Here is a 23,869-nt window from a genome sequence, read left to right on the forward strand (position 1 = left end):
TACTGTGACAATATACACATAAATATGAAGAAGATTCACTATGAATTTTATGTCTTCGTCTGTGCATATGAATGATGATAAAATGGTCAAAGTTAATATGATACTTTACATGAGTGTAATAAGCAATCAATCAGTCTATTCAACTTAAAAATTTGTTACACCTCTTAGGGAAGATTTGAAAAACGATCTCGTAACCATAACGTTAAGTAAAAAGTAAATCGAAAATCATTTTCTTTCAAAATTATTTATTCGAACCAATCGAACCGCAATTGATTTCTATAAATCCAATGATTAACGAGGCGATTACGGTTTATTTATTCGATTGGATTTTCTTTAATTAAGCGAATGCCCCAATTATCGATTCAGTGTGAAAGAATTGTCGTCGTTTTCGCATCACACTTCTAAATGAACAGAGAAAAAATCGTCTAATTTACTATGTAAAACGTTCAACAACGAAAGCGATGAAAACGAAAACCTTTCCTTACGTTTTTTGTGTGCACACATAAAATTCCGATGGGTCGGCATTAAATTTGTTGTCGTTGCGGATGCTGGCATTAAAATGGAATGGATGTGGCTGATCGTAAAATTAAAAACCCTCTCGCTCACTTAATTATGCAAATTATTTTCCGTGATCTTACAATTAGTTAAAAATAATTAGAAAGGTTTAAATTTAAACGAATTTATTTCAATCGAACCCCCCAAGCAGTGATACCGTAATGTATTTTGGGGAAATTGGCTATGAATTAAGTTGGTTTTGCAGTTGGAAAAAGATGTCAGAATTCGATAAAATTAATCTCTCTTTATGTCTAATACATTATAGATGTTTTTGTTTTGTTCACGTAGATGGCAAAGATTGTATGAGTATTCAGCGACCAAAAGAGTGAAGTGCAATAAAACGACAACGAATGAATACTCATCAAATTGGTCAACAGCTGAACAAATAAAAAATTAATGAAATTCTAGTGATTTTGCATTCGTAGTCTTAAAACTGATGCCAATGACCACCAGAAATCGATACCCCATTTTACGCAACTCTTTTCAATGCTCTACTAACGAAGCATTTCAATTGAAATTTATATTCCCAACGAAATGTCCGTTTCAACGACAGAAAAGATAAATACTAATAATCATGTCAAACGAGAAATTAATGTACAATTTTGCTACAAAAGTAATAAATTTTATTGGCTCGTTTTATGACCAAACAACAGGCCAAAGCCTTCATCATATATAATAATAACAACACAACTGCCAAATTATACTTCTTCAAGATAGATTGTTTCGTACAAAGGTCGTCTTAAGTAGCTGTCATACAAATTTCATATAATTTCGTTAATGCTATGTGCATTGTGTCATAATAATGCATATGCTGGATATCCCTGATAGTATATATATATACTCATTCACTCCATATATAAATTTTAAATGCAAAATTTGTATAAAAAGTGTAACTTTTCCTTATAAAAATTCAGATGTTTATCTCAAAATTTACTTTATGAATTTATAACTTCTTAAATATGTAATATTATCGCTATAATGGTTCCGTTTTTTTAAGGTTTTTTTTTCTTATAATTTATTCATTACTGAAAAATGCAATGCACAGCACAGAAGCTTTTGCTGAATGTTTCTTTCTAGCCTCAGGTTGTCGGTAAAGTTAATTTTTTTTTGTATTTTTATTTTTCACTCAAGCGTTTTATGTATCAGGATCTTTAGGAAAGAAAAAAATTATTCAAATGATTTGCCGTTTTGATGGCTAATTACTGATTTTAGTTTATATTAAAAAAAAATATTGTGCATGCAAAAGGGTTTTGAAGGTATGCATAATTTTCATATTTGCATTTTTAATGGATCGGTCTTACAGCATTTTTGGTTTTCGTCAACCAACGGTAAACTGACGTTCCCATACTGGAGCACAATATTCGAATTATTAGGTAAACACAAACTTTCAAATTTTCAAAACAGAGTTTCGAAACACACTTCTGTGCAAATACCTTAATCAAATTTTATCAAATTAAATCATCTCGTGGTCTTCTGGCAAAGAATAAATTAGATGTTTATTATATCGCAATGAGCTGTGGGTTCATACAACTTTAAAACGATCAACTTTCGCAAAAGACTACATCCAACTCATAAATTATAAATGAGAAGTCTTTTAAATAACAACAAAAACCCATCAAATACCTGCGTATAATTTATAAACAAACTTTTTTCCCATTTTTAATTAGCCCTAAATTAATGTAATGTTTTGAAAACAGTTTCGTTTCGTCTTTTCTTTATTATATTTTCGTTTTTATCATTCCTGTGCACAACAACGAAAATATACGAAAAATGATGGTATGAAAACCAGCTGCAACACCTTGTGCAGTTCGTTAACATTCTAAGGGTATTATTGTTGTTGGTTTGTTGCACAACATATTATATGTATATAATACAACTGTACAGTGCACTTTCGACTGCGACGTTTAATCGGACTGCTACTATACACACACATATATTACACAGTGCCGAATAAATACGTATTATAGGAAGCTGATTGTCTATTGGTATTCCAAATATATAATCGTCTAAATTATATTAATTACATGTGGGCACATCAGGGATCGGTTGAGTTTATTTTTAATTCCTTTTGCTGGAAGGGTGATTCCTTAGTAATTGAGAACATTTTATATCCATTAAATCATTAACAGGGATCATTTAACGTCATCGGACGAGCGAAAATAGCCGCCGGTCTGCATTACACCACATCTACACACATTTATATGTAAGAATATCAGCAGATTTGTATCTTTCAGTCTCAACATCATATCACATGTACACACATGATATGCACTGCACTTCTTTTTTCCCCGCTGGTATTTTTATTTTTATTATTTTAATATAAAAAAATCTAGATCGTTTAGCATTTTTGATAACCACGTAGACGAGGGAGATGTTACTGAAAGATATGTATTTTAAAACGGGCACTAAAAATACATATTTATTCATAATATAACAAGAGAATATAATACCATCCAGAGCAAAAACATATATATCAGTGGCTATTGAAACGCGGCAGCCCCGTTTCGCATATCATATATTTTAACAATGTTGGTTGTTGAGAGTATTGTGGAAAATTATGTGTGCGTTTTTATAAAAATGATAATTTTAAAAAAAGAGTTCTTGTTGCTCTTATTAATATGGACATTTTTCCGTCTGAGGCATCGCACATTTTATTATTGTTATTATGCCTTTATAAAGGCATATATTAATATTTATAAATGCACCTCATCATACAGAAATTATGAAGGTAACAAAAAATTATTGAAACTGTCATTAAAATGATATGTTGTGAGGAGGGGTATTTAAGGAAAAAAAATTATTTCGTAAGTCAGTAAGTTTCGGTTCCGTAAATAATTTCGATCATACATTTCGGAGCTCTCTCTTACTTATTGGTAAAAAAAAAAATTAACTGCTCTGATATGTCCGAAAGATTTATTACTGAATTTAATTTATTAATTTAATCCGTCAATTATTTAATTGAATTAGGCTAATGATATAATTAATGCATAATTAAATAAATTGATTGAGACCTGCCTCCTGGCTAGTCAAAGATATTTATGACTCAGACTTATTTGCAAACAGATAACCGAACCACACAACAAAAACAAAATCCATTGGTTATTCCACGTCGATTTATCGTGATAACATTTTGTTTTCCTTCAAGTGTTGATAAGGCGCAGATATATACAGAGATTAGTTTAATAAACTTTTCAGAAGTTTTTGTATAGTCGGGCACATTCGATCAATTGATTTATACCCTAACTAAGTGTATTGATTTTACAAATCGTATTTGATCGTTGAGACTTTCAGCTTTGATTACAAAAAAATTTGAGTTTGTTTATAAGCTATCGTAATTAAATTGCGAAGAATATACACTTAGGACTGATTAGCCTTCAGAAACGGCAAGCGAATAGCGATAAATTCATCTGTTACTTCATTTGATTAAAGTATCGTCAGTTGATTGTAATACAAAATCTTTTACTTTATTTGTTTAAATGTGTGTATTTTCCTATGAAGAGAAAAAAAATAGAAAGATCTCACAGGACCGTTGTCGATATCAGATGATTATCCGTTTAGATAATCGTTGTGCAATGAACAACTACAATATGACAGATTGCGATTGAGTCTATAAGTGATATTTTTCTGAACAAGTTTCGCTAGTGACAAAATCTAGGGCAACAAAATTTTTTTGACACACTTTTCCACACTCGTATCGAAATGGTCATATGATTTTCTGTACTTGTGTCGAAATGAATGACATTTAAGTTCATTGATATAACAATCGACTATTTTTAACGAGGTACAAAACACTATTTTTTCAAGAATACTCAACAATAGGAAATTTTAAGCTTAAACGTAGTTGCACATTACCATGTTTACAGGGTCAAAACATTATCAATGTGAACCGTCATTTTTCAATAGATTAATCTTAACGGTTGTTAGACCCATAATACCATAATGAGTGTGGTTGTTATTAAAATTGTGTCTAAAGTGTATATACAACGTATAAGCGTTACGTTGACAGTGTCAAAGTTAAGAAATATTGTATTTTTCAATGTTATAAATTACTTGTATGAATCACATACACAACAGAAGATTACAAGCATAATCCAAAATGTTAATTCATTTTTTCTTCTTCATGTGGACAAATTGCCATCGAATCTTTGAGTCGACTTAAAAATGTTAAAAATATGAGTTTACCAGTCAGTTATTCGAATTATACGTATACGATACACACATGATAAACGCACTGACAAAACTCTAACAATATTGTAGTGGTAAATACGAATTTATAATTTGAAACAGAAGCTTAATGATCCTTACATAGAGATTACCAAAAATAAACACTGTAATTAACGCGTCGAAAACGATTTTTCAAATACTTAAATGTGAATATTAAAATCTAATAATAATAATCCCCTAACCGCAGTTGTTTTACGAGTTGTGGATTCGGTTTGTAAGATTAAATAGACTCTCTACTTTTGGTCGATTTTTGCGAATTAATTATTTCAATATTATGCTCATTATATGTATTACGAATATATTTGTTTACAATAGCAACGCACCGAAAGGTTGATGCCTAATGGTAAATTGTGCAGTATTTATACTGGTTTATACGACCTCGTAAATAATACACTCTTATTGAAATGATTTAATTATTTATTTCGATAATAATAAAATGTTTAGCCGACCACAAAGTGCATAATACAACTGACTAGAGTAAATTATTTAAAGTTAAGTTTTATTACTCATTAAAGAAAATACTTTGCAATGATGAATTTGTTCATAAATCAATGCATTTTACGAGAGACTGTTTAAAATATACATACAGCGGTATATTTTTAACCTATGCAGCATGTTTTCAACCAAACGAAAAAATCAGCGCTATTCGATTAAATTGGAATTTGAAAATGGAACGTATTTCGATGTCTTTTTTTTAAATGTTACGCTATTTTTGTCCATATAAACATGAACAAATTGCATAAATTCGAACTGAAAAAAATGTCATTTTTGTCATATTATTCACATGTCCACATGCATACCAGTCACTATACAGAATTTTGCGAACTATAAAAAAATTTATTTATTTTACTTTTGCATTTTTATATATCACATGTTTGCCAATTAATCAACATATAAAGTATCCGAAATTCATGTGTATACAAAAATAAATAAATTTATTTGTGTCCATAAATCATAAAGTCATTATGTTATGGTTGTTAAATGTCTGATTGTTTATAAAATACTTGAGAATTGAGTTTTTTTTTGCACGGAAAATGAATTTAAAGCACGTCAATTTGGCTGCAGTTGAAACATAATTAGATCTTGCTGATCCCTTATATCATAAGAAAGATTTCAAAAAATGGCTAGTCATCTTTTATTGACAACGATGACAAAAATAAGCGCTGGGTAACAGAATGTGCACTCAAACGAAATGAAGTAAAATTGTATAGTGTATGATAATGTATCAAATACTTTAAACAAAAGATGTAGTAGATTTATTGACATCGCTACATGCTTGCTGTTCATTCTGACTTTGATACATCATTTTTCCTTTTTCTTTCTACTCAACGCATCAGTTGCAGATTTTGAAGTACCAGATTTGTATTTGGTTTATAAAAAGGCTAGACAAAAGTGGTCCAGAGTTGGATATGGTAACGCGTTTGTAACGTTAAAGAAGTATATGACTAAAGAAGATGGAAATTTCAGTATGTCGGAATTTAATAGAGCTGAAACCTTTGAACGACTTACGCTAGCGGAAAATATGTTTTCTGAATGGGTCATGCGCACAGTTTATTTTAACTGTAACGTACATTATTTTGGTTGACAAAGATAAAACCGATTTTCCTCTCTATACACCAAATCTACGAACATCGAACTCATTTTATTACTTTGGTGTTTTTCATAATTTTACAAAACATTGTACAATGTCGTGATATTTTCAGTATTTTTCATTTATAGATCCAATGGTTCTGGATCACTAATCTAAAGTCATTTTTCTGCTTTTTCGTCGTAAAAGTAAGCAATTACAGGCTTTAATAAAATGATAAGCCATATAAACGATTTTCAATCTATTAAGGGCATTTCGTATTCAATATACATTGCGAAATTCACTGGTAATATTTCCAGTTATAAAAATACCGGCTTGCAATACATGAATTATTAATTGATTTAAAACCAAAAGTATATCAATCTCCTGGCGATATCGATAATTATTCCGATTTTTTGTTATTATTGGCACTCGGAACGAGCAACCGAAGATGAGTTGAAAGAAATAAAAACTGTGAAGAGCATAACGCATAATAATCTAATATACTCGTAACGTTACGTTCTTGGCTTGTTGTCATTTCATATAAATTGCATTTTGATCCAGAACTCGATTTCGAAATCAAACAATTTACTGTTGAATATAAAACGAAATGCGACAACGATTTCAAATTTGTTGCGTAAAAACGATTTTTTGTTGTTGTTGTCGTTGCTGATACATCCCAACGATGTCACATTTTTAAAATATATTAAATATTGTTGGGTTCTCGATTGAATGGTAGAAGGTAACAGAACTCACCAACAAAAGGTAATATATGTGTGAGTTAATCGACGAAATCATTGATAAATTAATTAACATTTTAGACAACGGCCAGAAGGGAATTTGGCAAGTTTTTAACGATGAAACTTCTTGATCTTGACACATTTATTTAACAGCATGTGATTTAGGACTTTTTGTGATCGTATAACTGCGCTTTAATGAGATCATGAATATCGTTTCTCTTCTTCTTTACCTCTTTTTTTTATTTATGTCTGCCTTTGATGCATTCATCTCAGTTTATTATTTCACTAATTAGTCATTTAATTAGGAGATTTAATTTATGATACAATGAAAAAGAAAAACTACAAATCTCTGGAGACCACATCATGATCGTAATAACATGTTTATTGGTTGTTTAAGCGAGTGGTGTCACAGTAAAAGAAGTAAGGATAATTTCAGTAACAACTTTTTATGCAGCAAAATTTCTGATTTCCGGTTATTTTTTGTACAATGAAAATGTAATTAAAAACAAGAAAAACAGTAACGACTTACAACGAAAAAAATAAATAAATTCAATGACAATCTCACATACCTGACTTGCCGACGGGTAACCATAACCGAATTGAGCATACGCAGCCATAATAATCAATAAATTTTCTACAGCTGATTTTATCGTTCGAATAGGACGAATTGGACTTTATTCGCTAAGTATATTGGCTATAAAACTGATTGCACTACAAAACAGCAATTAAATTTTGAAAACAAACGAAAAAAATGTGTAAATTAAAGCTGATTCAACGTAACACACTGTCTCGGTCAAGTTGTACACCCGTTCAACGTAAACTTGATCACTTTAATCCATTCCAAAATAAACAGAACTTTGAGGCAGAAAAATCACATTTAGACAATTGATTAAATCCACCCTGTCACATAAATAATCCGTGTCTGCCGCTGTACGATGCTATTGCACCATCACAAAAATCAGATAAAATCGACATAAACATTTTTTCGAATCAGTGAAACCAATATCGAATAAAGTAACAACCGAAAAGAAAATCCGAAACAATAATGTCTTTTGTCATTAACAAATCATCACTGTATGTTATCCAATAAATCTCAAAATGTCCTTTTAACACTCATGCTCTTCATTCATAACAAAAGAAAAATAAAATAAAAATAAAAATCCGCACCATAATCCGCCGCATATACAATTATTCAAAAAGCTCAAGTGAATTGTTTGTTTTCGAACAATCAAAATAATTGTCCTTATGTCCTTACAACACTGTGTTACTCTTGTTCATTGTTACAATAAAAATAACAAAAACAAATGGAATACGCGCATTATACACTCAAATCAAATGAACGTAAAAAAGGAAGAAGAAAAAAATCCACTCATCTCTCAACTACAATAGAATCGTTACAATTTCGTATCTAAAAAAAATCCCAGTCGTCTCGAAAACGTCGATGAGTACTATAGGTCACATCACACTCTATTTCACTATACAACGACAATGAAAATAAAAAAAAATTCCGTAACTGTAGCGCAAGATGCGTAGCAGCGATGCGCACTTGTTCACGTTTAATCACGGACTGGTGGAGTATATTGCACAACACAAAAGTATCGAAAATCGGCGGGGGTATTTGATTATCGCCTCCCATACCAGGGGACTGTGACGTATGGGCGTACGAAAATGTCCAATTCCATTCATGTTTCTGTAAGCAACGGACACCTCTCATACATACACACAATGTACGAAACAGAGAACACAACATCAGCAACAACACATACGACTTAGCTGAGCACATGAGTAGAGGAGGTACAGAAATTAACCACACCTCTATCATTTACTCTACAAAGGGGAATATGAAAATTGTTTTACCTGAACAATGATCTAGAAATAGCATTGCGCACTCATGCGCTTTTCTTTAAAATGGAATCTTCGAAAAAGGGACACCTTAGCAACCCTGCGGCATTTCACAATTATAATCCTCTGTGAGAACTATTTTCTTTCGATATGCATGCTGGAAAAAGCAGAATATTGAGGAATATTCGTCCATACTTCACCGAACTAGAAACATCTGCTCCACGTCGTTCTACATGGCATAGAATGTATTCTCCACCACGTATAGTTAGTCAACTATTTATATCTGTATAAAAAACGAAATCGCTCCCCAGTATCCTAATAAAATGTATACAACCGTTGTGTGTCATAGTGAACATAAAATTGTACAAACCCCATTCCCTGTTGTCACTGTGACTGCGGACAAATCCCAGAAAAAAAAAGTGGCCATTGCAAAAGCTCCACGACAAGTTGTTTTCATTACATTCGATGTAGATGTTGTCGTTGATATCGTTTTTCTTCCTGTTTGATTTGTTTTTATTTTACTTTTGTGTATTTAATGCTTTTTATTATTAAGTATACATGTACGTACACATTGTGCAGAGTATAAGAAGTATAAAGAGAAGGTTATCATGAATAGAGGAATTTTCTTTTAGAATGGAAAAATTAGGAGTGGATTTTCTTTTTTGTGTAACATGGATTTTTATTGAAACTTTGTTCGGTTTTTGTTTAATTTTTTCTTCTTCTTTTCATTCTGTACGTTATTGAAATGGGGAAGAGTATTTGCGTGTGGACAATGAGAGACAAGAGACAGCATCATTATATCGGTTATTCTTGTATGCATATTATGGTTATATGTATGTTTCTCTTGGTGAGCAATGGTTGGGTTATATGGTTATTGCTATAAGTCTTTATCATCGATAATGATAGATAGGTGCGCAAGGTGGGTGGGGCGTTGTTAGGCGTTCAAGTATATAATTTTTTTTTATTTATGATTGAATCTTTGAAAAATTGAAATTATATTTGTAGAATAGAAAATCATGTGTTTGTGTACAACTTTTTCGTGTATATTTTTTTGTTGTAAATAATAAAAGGAAAGATCTGAATGTTATGCTTTCGTGGGCTTGTTCAACATTCGTATCTGCATAAATACAATAAGTATAAAATCGACATGGTATTTAAAATGGAAATTCATTTAAATTTTCTTTTTTTTTACATTCGGATTGAAATTGATCGTTTAACATCTATTAGAGCATGTTCATCGTATCGACTTTCAGTTCATAATAATTAAAATTGCCAGTAAAGTATTGTGAAATATTTTCTTTGAGTTCTTTCAATAAATGTGGTTGATCCAATGCAGATCTAATTATAGCATTGAATTAATCAGACTGTCCGAGAATTAGTAAGAGCCTACTCTCTTTACTTAAATACCCTTTCCTCCCATTTTAGTTAACATTTTACGAACAGCAAATGGCAGTAAAACTTCAATCATTATGTCTTTTACATCTTCTGTACAAATTATTCTTTACCTCTTGATAAAAAAAAATCTTTTACTTCATTTTTCTTAACCGAGGTTTTAACGAATGTGTACTAACCATCGTCGCCTGATATGGTATTAGAGATGACTCTGTTTCTATCCGCAAAGAATTTCCTTCCACTTGACTAAATTTCCATGATTTATAAGCAGTCCGCAAAATCCATAGATCAGAATTATAATGTAATTATAATGACAGGATGATTTTCACGTTGGTGATGTACAACGGAAAAAGCTTTCAGCATCACGCAATGTTCGGAAACTCTCTTTCAAATTACTAAATAGGCCAATTTTTTTGTCAAAGTCAAACTAAAACTAAAACAAAAACTAAACCCAAATTGTCCATAAAGTGAGTAAAGACACAGTTTCATCCCGCTAGTGTCAAACCTGTTCACATTCATAAAATTTCCGTGACGTTTTTGAGGACTACATCATCGAGAATTTTCTGACTTTAAAAGTTGTACGGTAAGGTAAGGCAAAGTTGAAATTAGAAAACCAAAACAAAAAGAAAATTCGAAGACAATCTTTGAGTCAATTTATTTACGAAATCTATTTCGTTAGGATTCGGCAAATTCCAGAACGATTGATCTTCAATAATTAACTTATAGAGTGATAAGGCTAAGAGTTATATTAAAAGAAAGAAATAACTAAATGTACATCAGCAGTACAAATATGAGTTTTCATCCGTACTGCGTGAATAACCTTATTTTATCCACTGTAATGGGTAAGAAGTTGGTGTTTTGTTCACGCTTGCTCTGATGACAGTTCTGATGACTTTTTTTATTTCCTCAACTCTTGTTTATACCATGGGGTGAACAATAGTACATTTCGTACCTGTGACTAAAAGTCTTTTTTAGCGTGGGAATACGCTAAAATTGTTTATTTCGTACCTAGGACTAAAGGTCTTCGGCACTGTCTGGAAACCTCTCAGACGCTAAAAAAGACTTTTAGTCATGGTATGAAAAATATTTTTTATATTCGACAGAGGTATGAAAAAATTGTTTCTCTTTACAACTGTCACTCTGTTTTGATTTTCAAAAATGGTGAAACAAATTGATGTCCTGTTTTGTGGATAAAAACCGTTATTGACGCCCGGATGAAAAATCATATGTTCATCTCCGGAAAGAATAGGAAATTCCAACTCGCTCTTGTTGCAATTTCCTATTTGGACAACATCTTGTAATAACCAAGCTTCCACCATTTAAAAAATGTCTTTAAACATGGTTATTGCTTTTTGCTGCTAATTTTCTCCCATTGGTAAACGAATGAGTATTGTCTCATTGTGTTACATAGAAATTTGAACACTGCCGTATAGCAACTGAAATAAAATGTACAGCGGAACTGAGCGAATGCTTTTTAATCGATCGAGGAGACTACAGACAGATGTTAATGTTACTGGGCAAGAATACTCATTTGAACGCGATGCTATTTTACATTGTCTCTTTTTCTCCCAATTTAACAAACGATATCCAGCTTAATATAAATTCAAAAACCAATATGTTTTTGAACTTCGACTTTGGCTTTTTATAACCTTTCACATACCCTTTTTTCATCTGTTAACTACAGCGACAACAAAGATGAGTGAGAACTGTGAGAGCTAATACAGTTTTATAATATCAAATTTAATATACAACAAATGAAGTAGAAGATTTTTGTCAAAACGTTTAAAATTCTTAAATCAAAGGAGACGTAATAGAATTGACTTGCTGTCAGTGTCAGTAAGGTTATTTCCGTCTCTAAATTTAAAAAAAATCGGTTAACTTATGCTTTATCTATTAGGTTAATCGAAAAATGTATAGATTCTGGGCCATAGGTGGATTTGTTTCAAATTAGATTTTTTGTAGTGTAATTAAAGACCTATTTTAGCTGTATAGAACACATCGTTTCTAAATATTTTATTCATGGTTAAAATAACCACAAACAATAACCTTCGACTTGAATTAGGTCTGAATTGGCTTATTACTTACACAAAGTCCAATATTAATAATGGCACAATTATCGGTACCGCAACCTTTGAAACAAATATTCTATTAGTTAAGCTACAAACGTTTGTAGTAATTTCATTTCCGCGAATTTAATAATTGAGGTATAAAACTCGTCATCAAAAGTGTATTGCCTCTGCGAATTGCGTTTCAAGTACGTACATTGTGTGTATGATTGAAACTTATGAAAACAAAAATCAAAGCCGAAATTTCTTATCAATTTGGAAAAAAAAAATGGTCGCGGCACTTTCTTTTGACTAAAATAACAATATCGAAATAATCAACGTTAAATCTATTGATATGTGTTTTGGCCTAATGTGAAATAAATAGAATTCGTTTTTTTATATTTATAGATTGAAACGATAACTCATTATTTGTCAAACAGTCGATATTTAATTAATCATGTTTTCTATCGGTTTTAATATCAATGAAAATATTACTGAATGCAATGGCGTGTAAAAGATTTCTGTAGAGCCGTTAAAAAAAGCAGCGTATTGTGTGGGTTATAATAACGTATACCGATGAAATCAACTTCTTGATAGGGACTGGCTTGATACGAACGTCACATTTCAGTAATTGAAAATATATTTAATTTCCTTTCGCTTAGGGTCTGTTTGATGATTGGATTGAATCTACAGATTAGATTTCATTTTATCTAGAGAATAAAATTTCCATAGATAACATGGGCTCAATTGAATCATATTATTAACACCTAATTAGGTGATTTATTAACGGTTTTAATGGGTATTAGGAAGTCTATTGTTGGCTTGAGTTACATTTCGTGGATAATATAAATAACTGTGAACAAGTCTGAATGAAGGAAATAACAATAGAAAGTCTATTGAAGATCTTATTTCTTGAACTTAGTCTCTGGAAAACGAACACTTGATGATTGAACAAAATTTTGGCTACGTTTGAAATTCCGCAAAAAAGAGTGAGCCATCTGCTATCGACAATGGCAACAAAATTAAAAGCTGACGTACGCTTAACACGGTACTATATTGTAAAACATATGTTAAAACCAATGAAGTAAAAGATTTTATATCAAGAACAAGACAATACTTCGAACAAAAGAAGTAATAGATTCGATCATTTGTATCGCAATACGTTTGCTCTTTTTAATGGTGCACTAGCCGAATTAATTTTTAACTAATCTTACACCGCGTTTAGCAATTAATAGGATGACACGATGTTGTGGCTGATTTGATTTATTGAATGAGTGAGTATTGTGCAATTGTGAAATCTGTGACATTGGTGGTCGTTTTGCCTAGCAATCAAATACGTTAAACATTCGTCATTTAATCATTAGAATGGTCTAAGGTGTCTCAAGAGATTGAGAACTAAACTTTAGCTGCAAATCAACGCACACACAGAGCTATTTTTTATTTTCTGTTATTTCTTCCTTTTTTTACGTTTCTCAATTTAATTCAATTTATAGGGTCTCAACGTTGTATTTCCATTCATGCATCGAAAAAGAATTCATGCAGTTCACTTTGAGATCTGTGATAATAAATCGTCTCTTCTTCCCATTACAATTCTATCGAAAAGTAGACCTTACGATTACATTTCGTTATGTCGTATGCAACGCAGCATTGAGGGTTTGAATTTAAAAGCAAAGCAAAAAAAAATACAGAGGAAAGAAACACCGTACAATAATAAACTAATTTATTAAGTCAATAACTCTGTGGCGCCGCATTATTGAACTCCTAAGACACAAAACTTATGGCCTTTTCGATTTATTTATATTTTTTTTAATTCATTTATTCGAAAGCGAATAATATAACAAAAATTAGGACAGTTTTATTGTTTATGTATGGGGTATCCTTATCTGTTTTTCGTTGAATGACTTTGATTGATTAATTGTTGTCATTATTCGTGTGGTCACGATTTTAAAATCTTTTTTTTTTTATTGTTTTTTATTTCACTAAACAAACCCAAGATGTATAGCGAGGCATCGTCTATAAGATTATAAAATATTTTGAATATTTATTGACAAATTAGTCTGAAATTAATTTTTGGTGTGGCTCGAATTATATAGCATTTGGATGTGAAGCTAAACATAGATAATTTATAACTTTCAGAAGTGTATACGCGAATGGACGAAAATTTTATAACATTTTATGCGAATGTTAAATGCTAATTTGGTGAAATATATTTTCATTTATCATTAAAATTTCAAAATTATATTGTCGATGCATAATTACATGGGACGGATATAGAAATTTGTTCATTTTGTGCAGAATAATTTCACTCTCGTGTACCTACATTTATCCCATAAATTTTACGTTTGAATAGCATATGATTGCACACTGTCCAGCCAGCTGAATGTCCTTAAAATTATTTTTTAAAGCCTGTCATTGTCCATCAATCACAATGTAAAAAGGTTATGAAGTAGGACCAAACAACGTTTTTTTATTGTTTTGTTTGCGTTTTGTTAACAAACATGAAATCGAACAACAATGACTGTGTAACAACTTTATCCCATTTTAATGACATTTTCCATGCCAAATTCCGTAAAATGACTATTTTTAGAAAACAGCTTTTTGTTCACGAACAACAAATCTGAACCATTTTATCACACACTGTATTGAATAGCATTTCTGGTCGTTGTTGGCACTGGTGTTGCGTTAGACAGAGAATTCAATACAATGGATTTAGACATAATTTACAATCGATACAAATGACAACAAGAAAACTTAACCAAAATAACCATGGGACAAAAGTTGTGTGAGGTCTGGAAATATATAAACTTTGGGTTTGAATGTTATATTGCATTAGATGGTGACGGTTGTTCGGCTGATGGTCAATTTTTATTGGTTTATAAAAAAAATTGTTTCGAGAGAAGAAGAAGAAAAAAACACCGAACCGTAGGTGGTATGGTATATACACGTTTCATTAACAATTTAGCACGGTTATTGTTGCTTTTATTTTTTAAATTAATGATTGAAAAGCAATTTGACCATTTCGACAAACATTTCAATAAATAATAATCGCAGTTAAATCAAATCAATTTTTAGACTTCCATCTAAAGAAATATAAATCATTTCATCGCAGCAGAAAAACTGTTCCAGGAAGCGAACCAAAACATGCTAATAGTTTATTTAATTAGGATCTGATTAAAATTCTTGACCAATGTTACTTCAATCTTCAATATAATTGAATTATCGATCCTCCTCCTCTGCAAAAGTTCGAAAATATTTTCTCGAGTTCAGTAGGTGGATCAAATTACATTTTTATGATTCTTCAGCTTTCAAATTTCAAAATAAAATCAACTGAGCATAGAATTGCAATTTGACTTCTTGTGAAACGCATCAACTGCCAAGGTATTTGGATGGATACGTGTCTAGCGAGAATCAATGTGATAAAACGCGACAAATTACAGTATTAAGTAGGCATGGTGGCCATGGCCAATAGAATTTTTTTTCGAAGGATCAGCTTAGTAGTGGAACGGTTTTTCTGAGTCCTCTGAGGTCCCATCACTCCTAACAATACTCTTTTTTTCGGGAACCCTTTAAAAAAAAACATTTTTTTGCTTCGGAAAAAAATCGAAATTCAAAGATGTTGTTGGCATTGCGCTGTGGTTTTTTTGTATCCTGTAAGGTCCCGTTACTACCAGCAATCCTAATTTTTTGGGTACCCTTTCATAAAACTTTTTCTCACTTTCCCACCGTGTAGGAATTTGACTATACATTTTGTTCAGCACGACACTAAGGTAAATCTGATACTGAAAGCGAAAACGAATGATACAATCAGTTTCAAAATGATATTTTTCTCAACACAGTGGCGAAAATCCGAGGGTTGACTCACTTCTAGATTAAATGGATTAAATGGATTTAATGGATTTAATGGATTTAATGGATTAAATGGATTAAATAGATTTAATGGATTTAATAGATTTAATGGATTAAATGGAATAAAAATTGGATTAAATGGATTAAATAGGAAAAAAGTTCATTTTATCAAATACTGTAAAAGTCTTAAAAATTGTTGATTTTGGTCGAACCACGTACTACAACTCATACTACAACTGTTAAAAAGCGAAAAAATCCACTTTTAGGAGTTTTTGGTGTAAAGTGGATTAAATGGATTAACAAAAAAAAAATCCTATACCTCACGAGTACTTAAACGAGCTGGGGATCGTGCAAATCTATTTTTCGCAATTACTTTAAAAAATTTTCAGGTGGGTAGCCTAATTATTTCGGTAAAACTAAAAAAATTTTTTTTGGATTAAATGGATTAAATGGAAGTGCGTCACCCCTCGCGAAAATCCCAACTTTGACGGTCATGATTGAGAAAAGCGTTGTATGAATCTCGGTGATAAATACTTTTTAAAACACACGATGTGAATCGCCTGCAGCTCGAGTGTTAATGCATATAAATCGATAATTTCACCTCACTTTGAATGCTGCCCATCAATCTCAGCTACAAGCAAAGTAGATGAAATCAGATGACTTGATAGACTTGAAAAAAATAATCGGGCAATAAGGATAGTACGACGATATAGTAAGAGATCTCATGTTCAGGGTGTTAGATGCACAACCAATCTAAGTGTGAAGCAAGGGATCATAGTTGGTGGTTATCTTCAAAATCAAACTCAAGCTGATGCCGAAATATCATTGTGACAGATTGACTTATGTTGGAGTCAATCACCGGTACCCGTTGCGAAATGTGTGCGACTTTCCACGTACAAACATAAATAAAGAAAATCGTAATTCGCTGATGTACAATGCTGTGATGAATTTAATAAAATGCCAACAAGTATTAAGGATGGGATCATGCTCAATTTTAACATTTTCACCTGTATAATGAATGGGTTAAATTTAATTCAAATACGTTCTCTCGAACTAGCAAAATAGAAGACAATTAGAGGGCTCGTATTACAATAAGGGCTCTTATTTAGTAGTTTTACCCTAAAATGCGTGAACTTAGTGAAAAATGTCATTTATCGCTAGTTGCACAAGTAGCACTAACGCCTGTTAATACTTTCAATCGAGGATTATTGAAAACACCAACTTGTCACAAATAATTGTGTTCAGGATGTTTTGGTATCCTAAGAGCTTCAAACAGTTTTATAATGAAAATCAGGAAATTAGACCAGGTCAAATTTTATCAGAAAAATTTACACGCACAAAAATGCTTACAGCCTTCAACAAACATTTTCTACATTACATTTAAGTGCACATAAAACCTCTTGAGATTTTTAGCAAATTCACTTTCATATAAATAACAAAAGCAAAATAAATAAAACAGAGGAAAAAAAACCAACACCCCGTATGGATGGTTTTTTTTACCACACATGCCAAAAAGAGCTGAAAAGTCGGTAAATAAACAGTAAAACATCCCCAACTCCAAAAACGTAATTGTTTCTGTGCATTTGTGTTGTGTCATAAAAATGATACGACAAAAAAAATTCTGCTATGCTTTAATAAATGTATACGCAAAAAGTGTGGCTATAAAAATTTCTGCTAAGTAACCGTAATTGATGTGAGAAATTTTCATGGAAAATGTTGAGTGGTCTGATTATGTGTGTTTAAATGTGGAGTTGTTGAGAGTGTTTGGTTTTGATCATGATACAGAACAGCATGTGGCAAGCTCTGAATATTATCCTAATAAAATGTGGGACACGAAGTGAGGGGTGTGAAAATGAAACGAAACTGTCGATGTGATGCGTTTTTTTCCATCAAAACTCACATGCCTAAATCATGTAAATGAATATTTATTTTTTTTTGTTATTAATTTAAATTTATCTTCAAAACAGAAAGATATGAATCGTCTTTTTCCACCCACATTCAAACTATACGCTTCGTAAAATGTTTTTTAAAAACAAAAATGTACTCAACCATATTGAATTTATTTATATATTTTCAATAGGCAGATATATATACCTACCAAGAGAATATGTAAATGAAATATCATGCATAATATGGACTCTCATGGTGACCATATAACTTCTTTCTTTTTTTAACCATTCCTCTTACCCAATGTGTTTAGTGTTGTTTTAAACAATATCCCTCAAAATTAATTAATCTCTACCGCACATAATAATTTATACAACCTTCCCACACAAACATCTCTATATATATGCGAGTAAGAAGACCGAACAATATTTGAATGGAGAATTATTTTGCTATATGCCAGGCAGGATAGAGGTAATATGGGCAAAATATATGTTGAATTAAACAACAACCCTTTTAGTATGCACCTTCCTTACCTCCACCAAACAAAACCATTTTGCTATCTTACACACGTCATCTATGATGGTGAAATGGGGATGCATGGGTTCCATGGCTTGTAACTATACCGTATTTCTGTATAGTTAAAAGGGAAAGGTTAGAGGTACATTTGAAAATCTACATCATGCATATTATTAGACTTGAAATAGTAGAGAGAAAGGATAAAACCGAACTGGTGGTTTGATATATGGTTATATACACTGGATACGATATGCTGGGATATGCTAAAATTGTTGGTTGTGTATAGCAAGATCATTAGTAATATACACATTTATTTATCGAAGTTATTCTATCTATTCTATTTTGATAATTTAACCCGATTAATAAATAAAGTCTATTAGTAAACGGAAACAGGAGCATATTATAGTGGTGAAGTTGTAAAGCTTTCTAGTTTCTAAATATATTTGGACCGAAAACTTTTTTTTTACACGAAGTTAGATGTTTAAACGTCCTTTTCCTCCACACACACGGCTCCAATGTAATGAGTTGATCTTAAGCCGTTTTCTTCAATCGATCATCTCATCAATATTTGTTGTGTTGCTTACACATAAATAAATCAGACAAATCTGAAGACATTGTGAGTCATATTTAATTGAGCCTAGTCAAACGAGAAGCTTCTCAAATATCAGCACAAGCCGGCTGTAATCGAAAGTGTAATTTTGAAAAGCCGGAATGTCATCAGTTTACATCTCAAAATTATTACGGTGTAAGTAATGCAAACCGTCAAAAATCAGTAAAAGGTTCTTACGAACAAAATTTGTGGAAATGATTAGTATATTAAACACATGGATCACGACCACGACGTACAATACTTCACATACTGAATGAAAACATTGCATTTTGTGGTTTACATTTGACAGTTCCCTCATGTAATGCGTCCTTTTCCATCCAACGACTGCATGAACGGCAAAGGTTCTGGAAGTACCCTATTGAAACGGTTAGGCGCCTTTTACAAATAAGTAATGAGCCTTGGTTAGCGCTCTCTTAGAATAGCACAGCTGTTGAATCCAACGAATTAAAGGGCACTCGAACAAGAGAAGTAAGAAACTTAATCATGAAAGCGATACTGCTTCCTGTTTGTATTAGGTTATTTAAAAACAGGCTGAAAAACTAGCCAATGTATATGCATGAATGTATATTCATCTCTCAGTTGCACTTTTGCAATAAAAGCACCACAGAATCGTATCGTAAATGGTAACATTTGGGCCAAAATTCAAAACATTTCTTCGAAACTTTGATGAACAATACATGCGAACTTATACCGAAACTGATTCCTTCGACACGGAGATGCTAACTTTTCAACTTTAATGAATGTAAGTTAGAAAACAAGGTTTGGTGAGCCTAAAGTTATATATATCTTTGGAACAACCGTAGCTGGAAAGTTTTTGCTGAAAAGTTAAAAGGAATGCTTAGGAGTAGTCGCTGCTGAGTGGAAGTATCACTTTACAATTTTTATTCGTAACATTGAATACATAAATACAATACAAAATGTATAGAACGATGAAAACTTGTATTGTTATATAATCGCATAGATTCCTCTAATAAGACTATTCACAGCACAGTTTATACGGCTGTGAAACGGCACACTTGCCACGGTGTTTTCGATTATATTATTTCCTCCCTTTTAAGTATAAACGAGAATATACATTCATACATCACTCCGATTCCAATACACAAAACATTCAGCATCTCCTTCATGATTATATTGAAGAGGTACTCTAAGTGTTGTTTCATGTCACCTGAAACATTGGACAAGAATCAACTTTATATGTGTGTTGTACGTATATACATATCTTACAATTCTTTGCACCATTGCTCCATAGTATAATGTACAATATGTGCACATTGAGCGTTGAACATATCACATGAAGTGTTTGTACTTTGTACATTTTATAAGAAGACAAAATAAAGACTTTTTTCTCTTTGTGCTTTTTTGTTAAAAGTAATACGTTTCATTCCGTAACAACAGACAAAACAAAATATCGAAGAAAGACATTTATAAATCGCATTTCGCATATAACAACGAAATTCCCACTGAAATCCAACAATATCACATAATGGCTTTTAATATAGCACAGAGTTGAGCTATGCGATATCAACAGAACCGAAAACCATCATCAACCATAAAGATTTTTATATTTATCACACTTTGAATGCTGAATGGGATGTTGATGATGATAATCGTGTAGATGCGGTCTTGTACCCATTTATATCAATATATTCTGGAATTGTGTTTAAGGATGTAAGAGGTTAAATATTAGTCAGTCTTGAATGGAAAGTAATTGTTTGTTATTAATAGAGCAAATAAAATTATTGTTTATTGTAACGAAAACGGGGGCTTGTGTTTCGATTTAGGTTAATTGTATTAGGTGGAATGTTAGTGGTTAAATTGGGGTAGCAGATTTTTGGTTTTCGGAAGCGTTTCGCTTTACCTTAGTTAGTCGCTGTAAATTTCATTGAATAATGAATATGTAACCCTAAGACATGAAATCGATAAATCACTTCTCTTAAATGGATTACTATTATGAGGTAGATTTTTTTGTACATAAGATAGCACAAATTAATCGTTTCAGAAACGACTGATCATCTGTTGTTGACAACACAGGATGAAAATCAGCGATAAGATACAGAAATCGCTTTCTTATACAGGCAAATAAATGTTAAAACAAATGAAGTAAAAGATTTTGCAGAAAACACATTTGACATACCTTCAATCAAAAGAAGTAACAGATTTTACTATTACAACATGCTTACTGTTTCACACTGGAAACGGTTCGGATAAGCTTCAGTTCATTCTAAAATAAAGTAGATCTGATTTGCTTCCGGCTCTTAATTTACACCTAATAAACAGTAACAACTTAATCAAACAAATATTGGTTAATAGTCAATTAACAACGAAATTCAAGAACTTTAAACTGTGTGAATCGTCTTTATGTGTGTGCATTTTGCGGCCGGCGCACTTACAACGTTATAATATTACTAGAACAAAAAATTTCATTTTAAATTCCACATATAAGTTAAAGACCATAAAAATGTAACCCCCATTGAGTTACAAATGACTTTCAACCAAAACGATACAAATACGAGAATCTCGTTAGGTAGTCAAGGCAAAACTCGAATTTTTAAACAAAATTCTCTGTATTAGCTATGAACAATCAATGAAGAAAGGAACAATGACCAAAAATACATTTGTTATAAATCATACCAACATAACCTTTCAATGACCAAGCACAAAACATCAGTACCCGTAAGCGTGCTCATGCTCAAGGTTTGAATTTGTTTGTTCGAACACAAATCACAATTCTAATTTAATCGTATTTTAACGACGTCACAAATTAGTTTCCGATTTTATCAGCTAGGCAATGATAATCACGACATATATAAACACTAATATTGATGATTGCATGCGAGTATACAAGCGTCTATCTTACATTATTTAAATTCGATCCTGCAGTAAACAATTAGAAGACAGAGAAGACAGATTCTCCAGAAACCTCAGTGTTTCTATAATTACAATCAGGTTGAAGTGAAAAAACCGCAATTTTGAGCTACTCCCACCTATCTCTTTCGCACTTTTTCAGTATGGCGTGGCAAACTTTGGATGATCTTATCGCCTCGTGTAGATATTCTCGACTGATCATATTCACAACTATGTATGTACACGAACATATTCACCACAACAACACCAAATGCCGAATTTTTCTGTTATGGCAACTCTAAATTTCATTCATAGACTAGCTGTCACTTTCGCATCGACAAATATTCCAGTGACGTTCCAAAAATTCGACGTATTTCAGGTAACCTCGCATACGTCGTTGTGTAAAGGCACAGGCAAATGGACATTTCTCCTTACTGAGTAAACGATTTCGAAATGTGGCAGGTAACTTCATCTCCAGATAATCTATAACATCTACCACAGCTGTAGCGACCTCTACAAAAAATTCAGTTGTTGCACACAATGTAGATTACTCCGATACAAAACTACCTGCTGAAGATGAAAGTTTTTGTCACTGTAGAACTTGAGGAGCTGTACCCAAATACGTTTTATAAAATAGCTCAGTAGAAGATTAATCTAATAAATTAAGCGAAAGGACTTAATTGAAAATATAACTTACGCCTTTATGATTTGGAGGTTCACTTTATGCAGGTTGATTTCTTTAAACTGAATTAGAAATACCGCTGAATATGTGACATAAAACACACTGGAGGCTTTTTGCTTTTCTTTTGTTACGTAAATTTTGCTCTACAGATTTTAAACATACTTGTAAGTGTCAGAACAATACCCGCTAAAATTATCTAATTCCACGCTTAAATATGTAGTACCAAATTAAATGATTTTAATGAAACAAATTTAATTAAGAGAATGTGAATGTGTGTTATATTAAATTACAATAATTATCCCATTAGCGTTTAGAGTAGTGAGAGAATGAAATCATTTTTCATAGCCATTTCACTTACAACGTTGAGGGTGCCTTGCAATTCAACCCCTAATCCCTTTAATACACATACGAAAATGAACATATTTCCTCATTTAATACATACTCTACACAAGTGCTGTGTATACGTAACTAATAATCTGAATCATATCTTAATGTGTTTGCGTTTGTGATCACACCTTCATTATCCAAAAATCAAATAGAACTGTGTGTAGTGTGAAGGAAAATGCACGCTTGTGGCATAGCTTAAAAAATTGACGATTCTGCAGTATCTTTATCTATTACATTGTAACGGTTTGAATGGATACGATAAAATGCAACATTACAATGACGAAGGGTCCCCTTAGACGAAATAAAAATATTTCAGTTTTTCTCTGATTGACGTTTTAATTGAAGTCAGTTTTTTGTATCTGCAAAATATTTACGATGATATGCTCCGTGAACATATCACTCTAAATCGTTTCAATAGATGACTCGTCGAAAAACGGTTCATCATATTTTTTTCCGGACAATTATTAGTTCGTCTCTTTGACATAGCTGCACAACAAACGTAATTCTTTTCTGTCTGCTTTTTTCACTGCTTTTCGTAAACGCGTACGGGGAAAAAAATGGTACACAAAAGTAAGGACACAACTGACATCAAAACAAAACTGCTATAAAAATGAGCACCATGTGCTTTTAATCTCACTTAAAAACTCAACCCTCACGCAGTAAACAGAGCATCTGATGTTTTTATGGGATTGATATAACCAGTGTTAAATGGCAAAAGAACTAGGAGAA

The 23,869-nt window shown here is 32.0% G+C and overlaps 1 protein-coding gene across 3 annotated transcripts in view; it reads right to left on the reverse strand.

Annotated features, from left to right (window-relative positions):
- Window positions 1-23,869, reverse strand: part of LOC119080687 (homeobox protein araucan) — a 75,479-nt gene that overhangs the window by 35,160 nt on the left and 16,450 nt on the right. The window contains exon 1 of one of the 3 annotated variants that reach the window (XM_037189124.1): window positions 7,656-8,650. The exons of the other annotated variants lie outside the window; for them this stretch is intronic. Within the exon in view, the coding sequence (XP_037045019.1) occupies window positions 7,656-7,703 (48 nt within the window). The 5' untranslated portion in view covers window positions 7,704-8,650. Of the gene's footprint in view, window positions 1-7,655; window positions 8,651-23,869 lie in introns of those variants that run through there. 3 annotated transcript variants of the gene reach the window in all.

Source organism: Bradysia coprophila, unplaced genomic scaffold (genome assembly GCF_014529535.1).
Source record: "Bradysia coprophila strain Holo2 unplaced genomic scaffold, BU_Bcop_v1 contig_350, whole genome shotgun sequence".
Lineage (NCBI taxonomy): Eukaryota > Metazoa > Arthropoda > Insecta > Diptera > Sciaridae > Bradysia > Bradysia coprophila.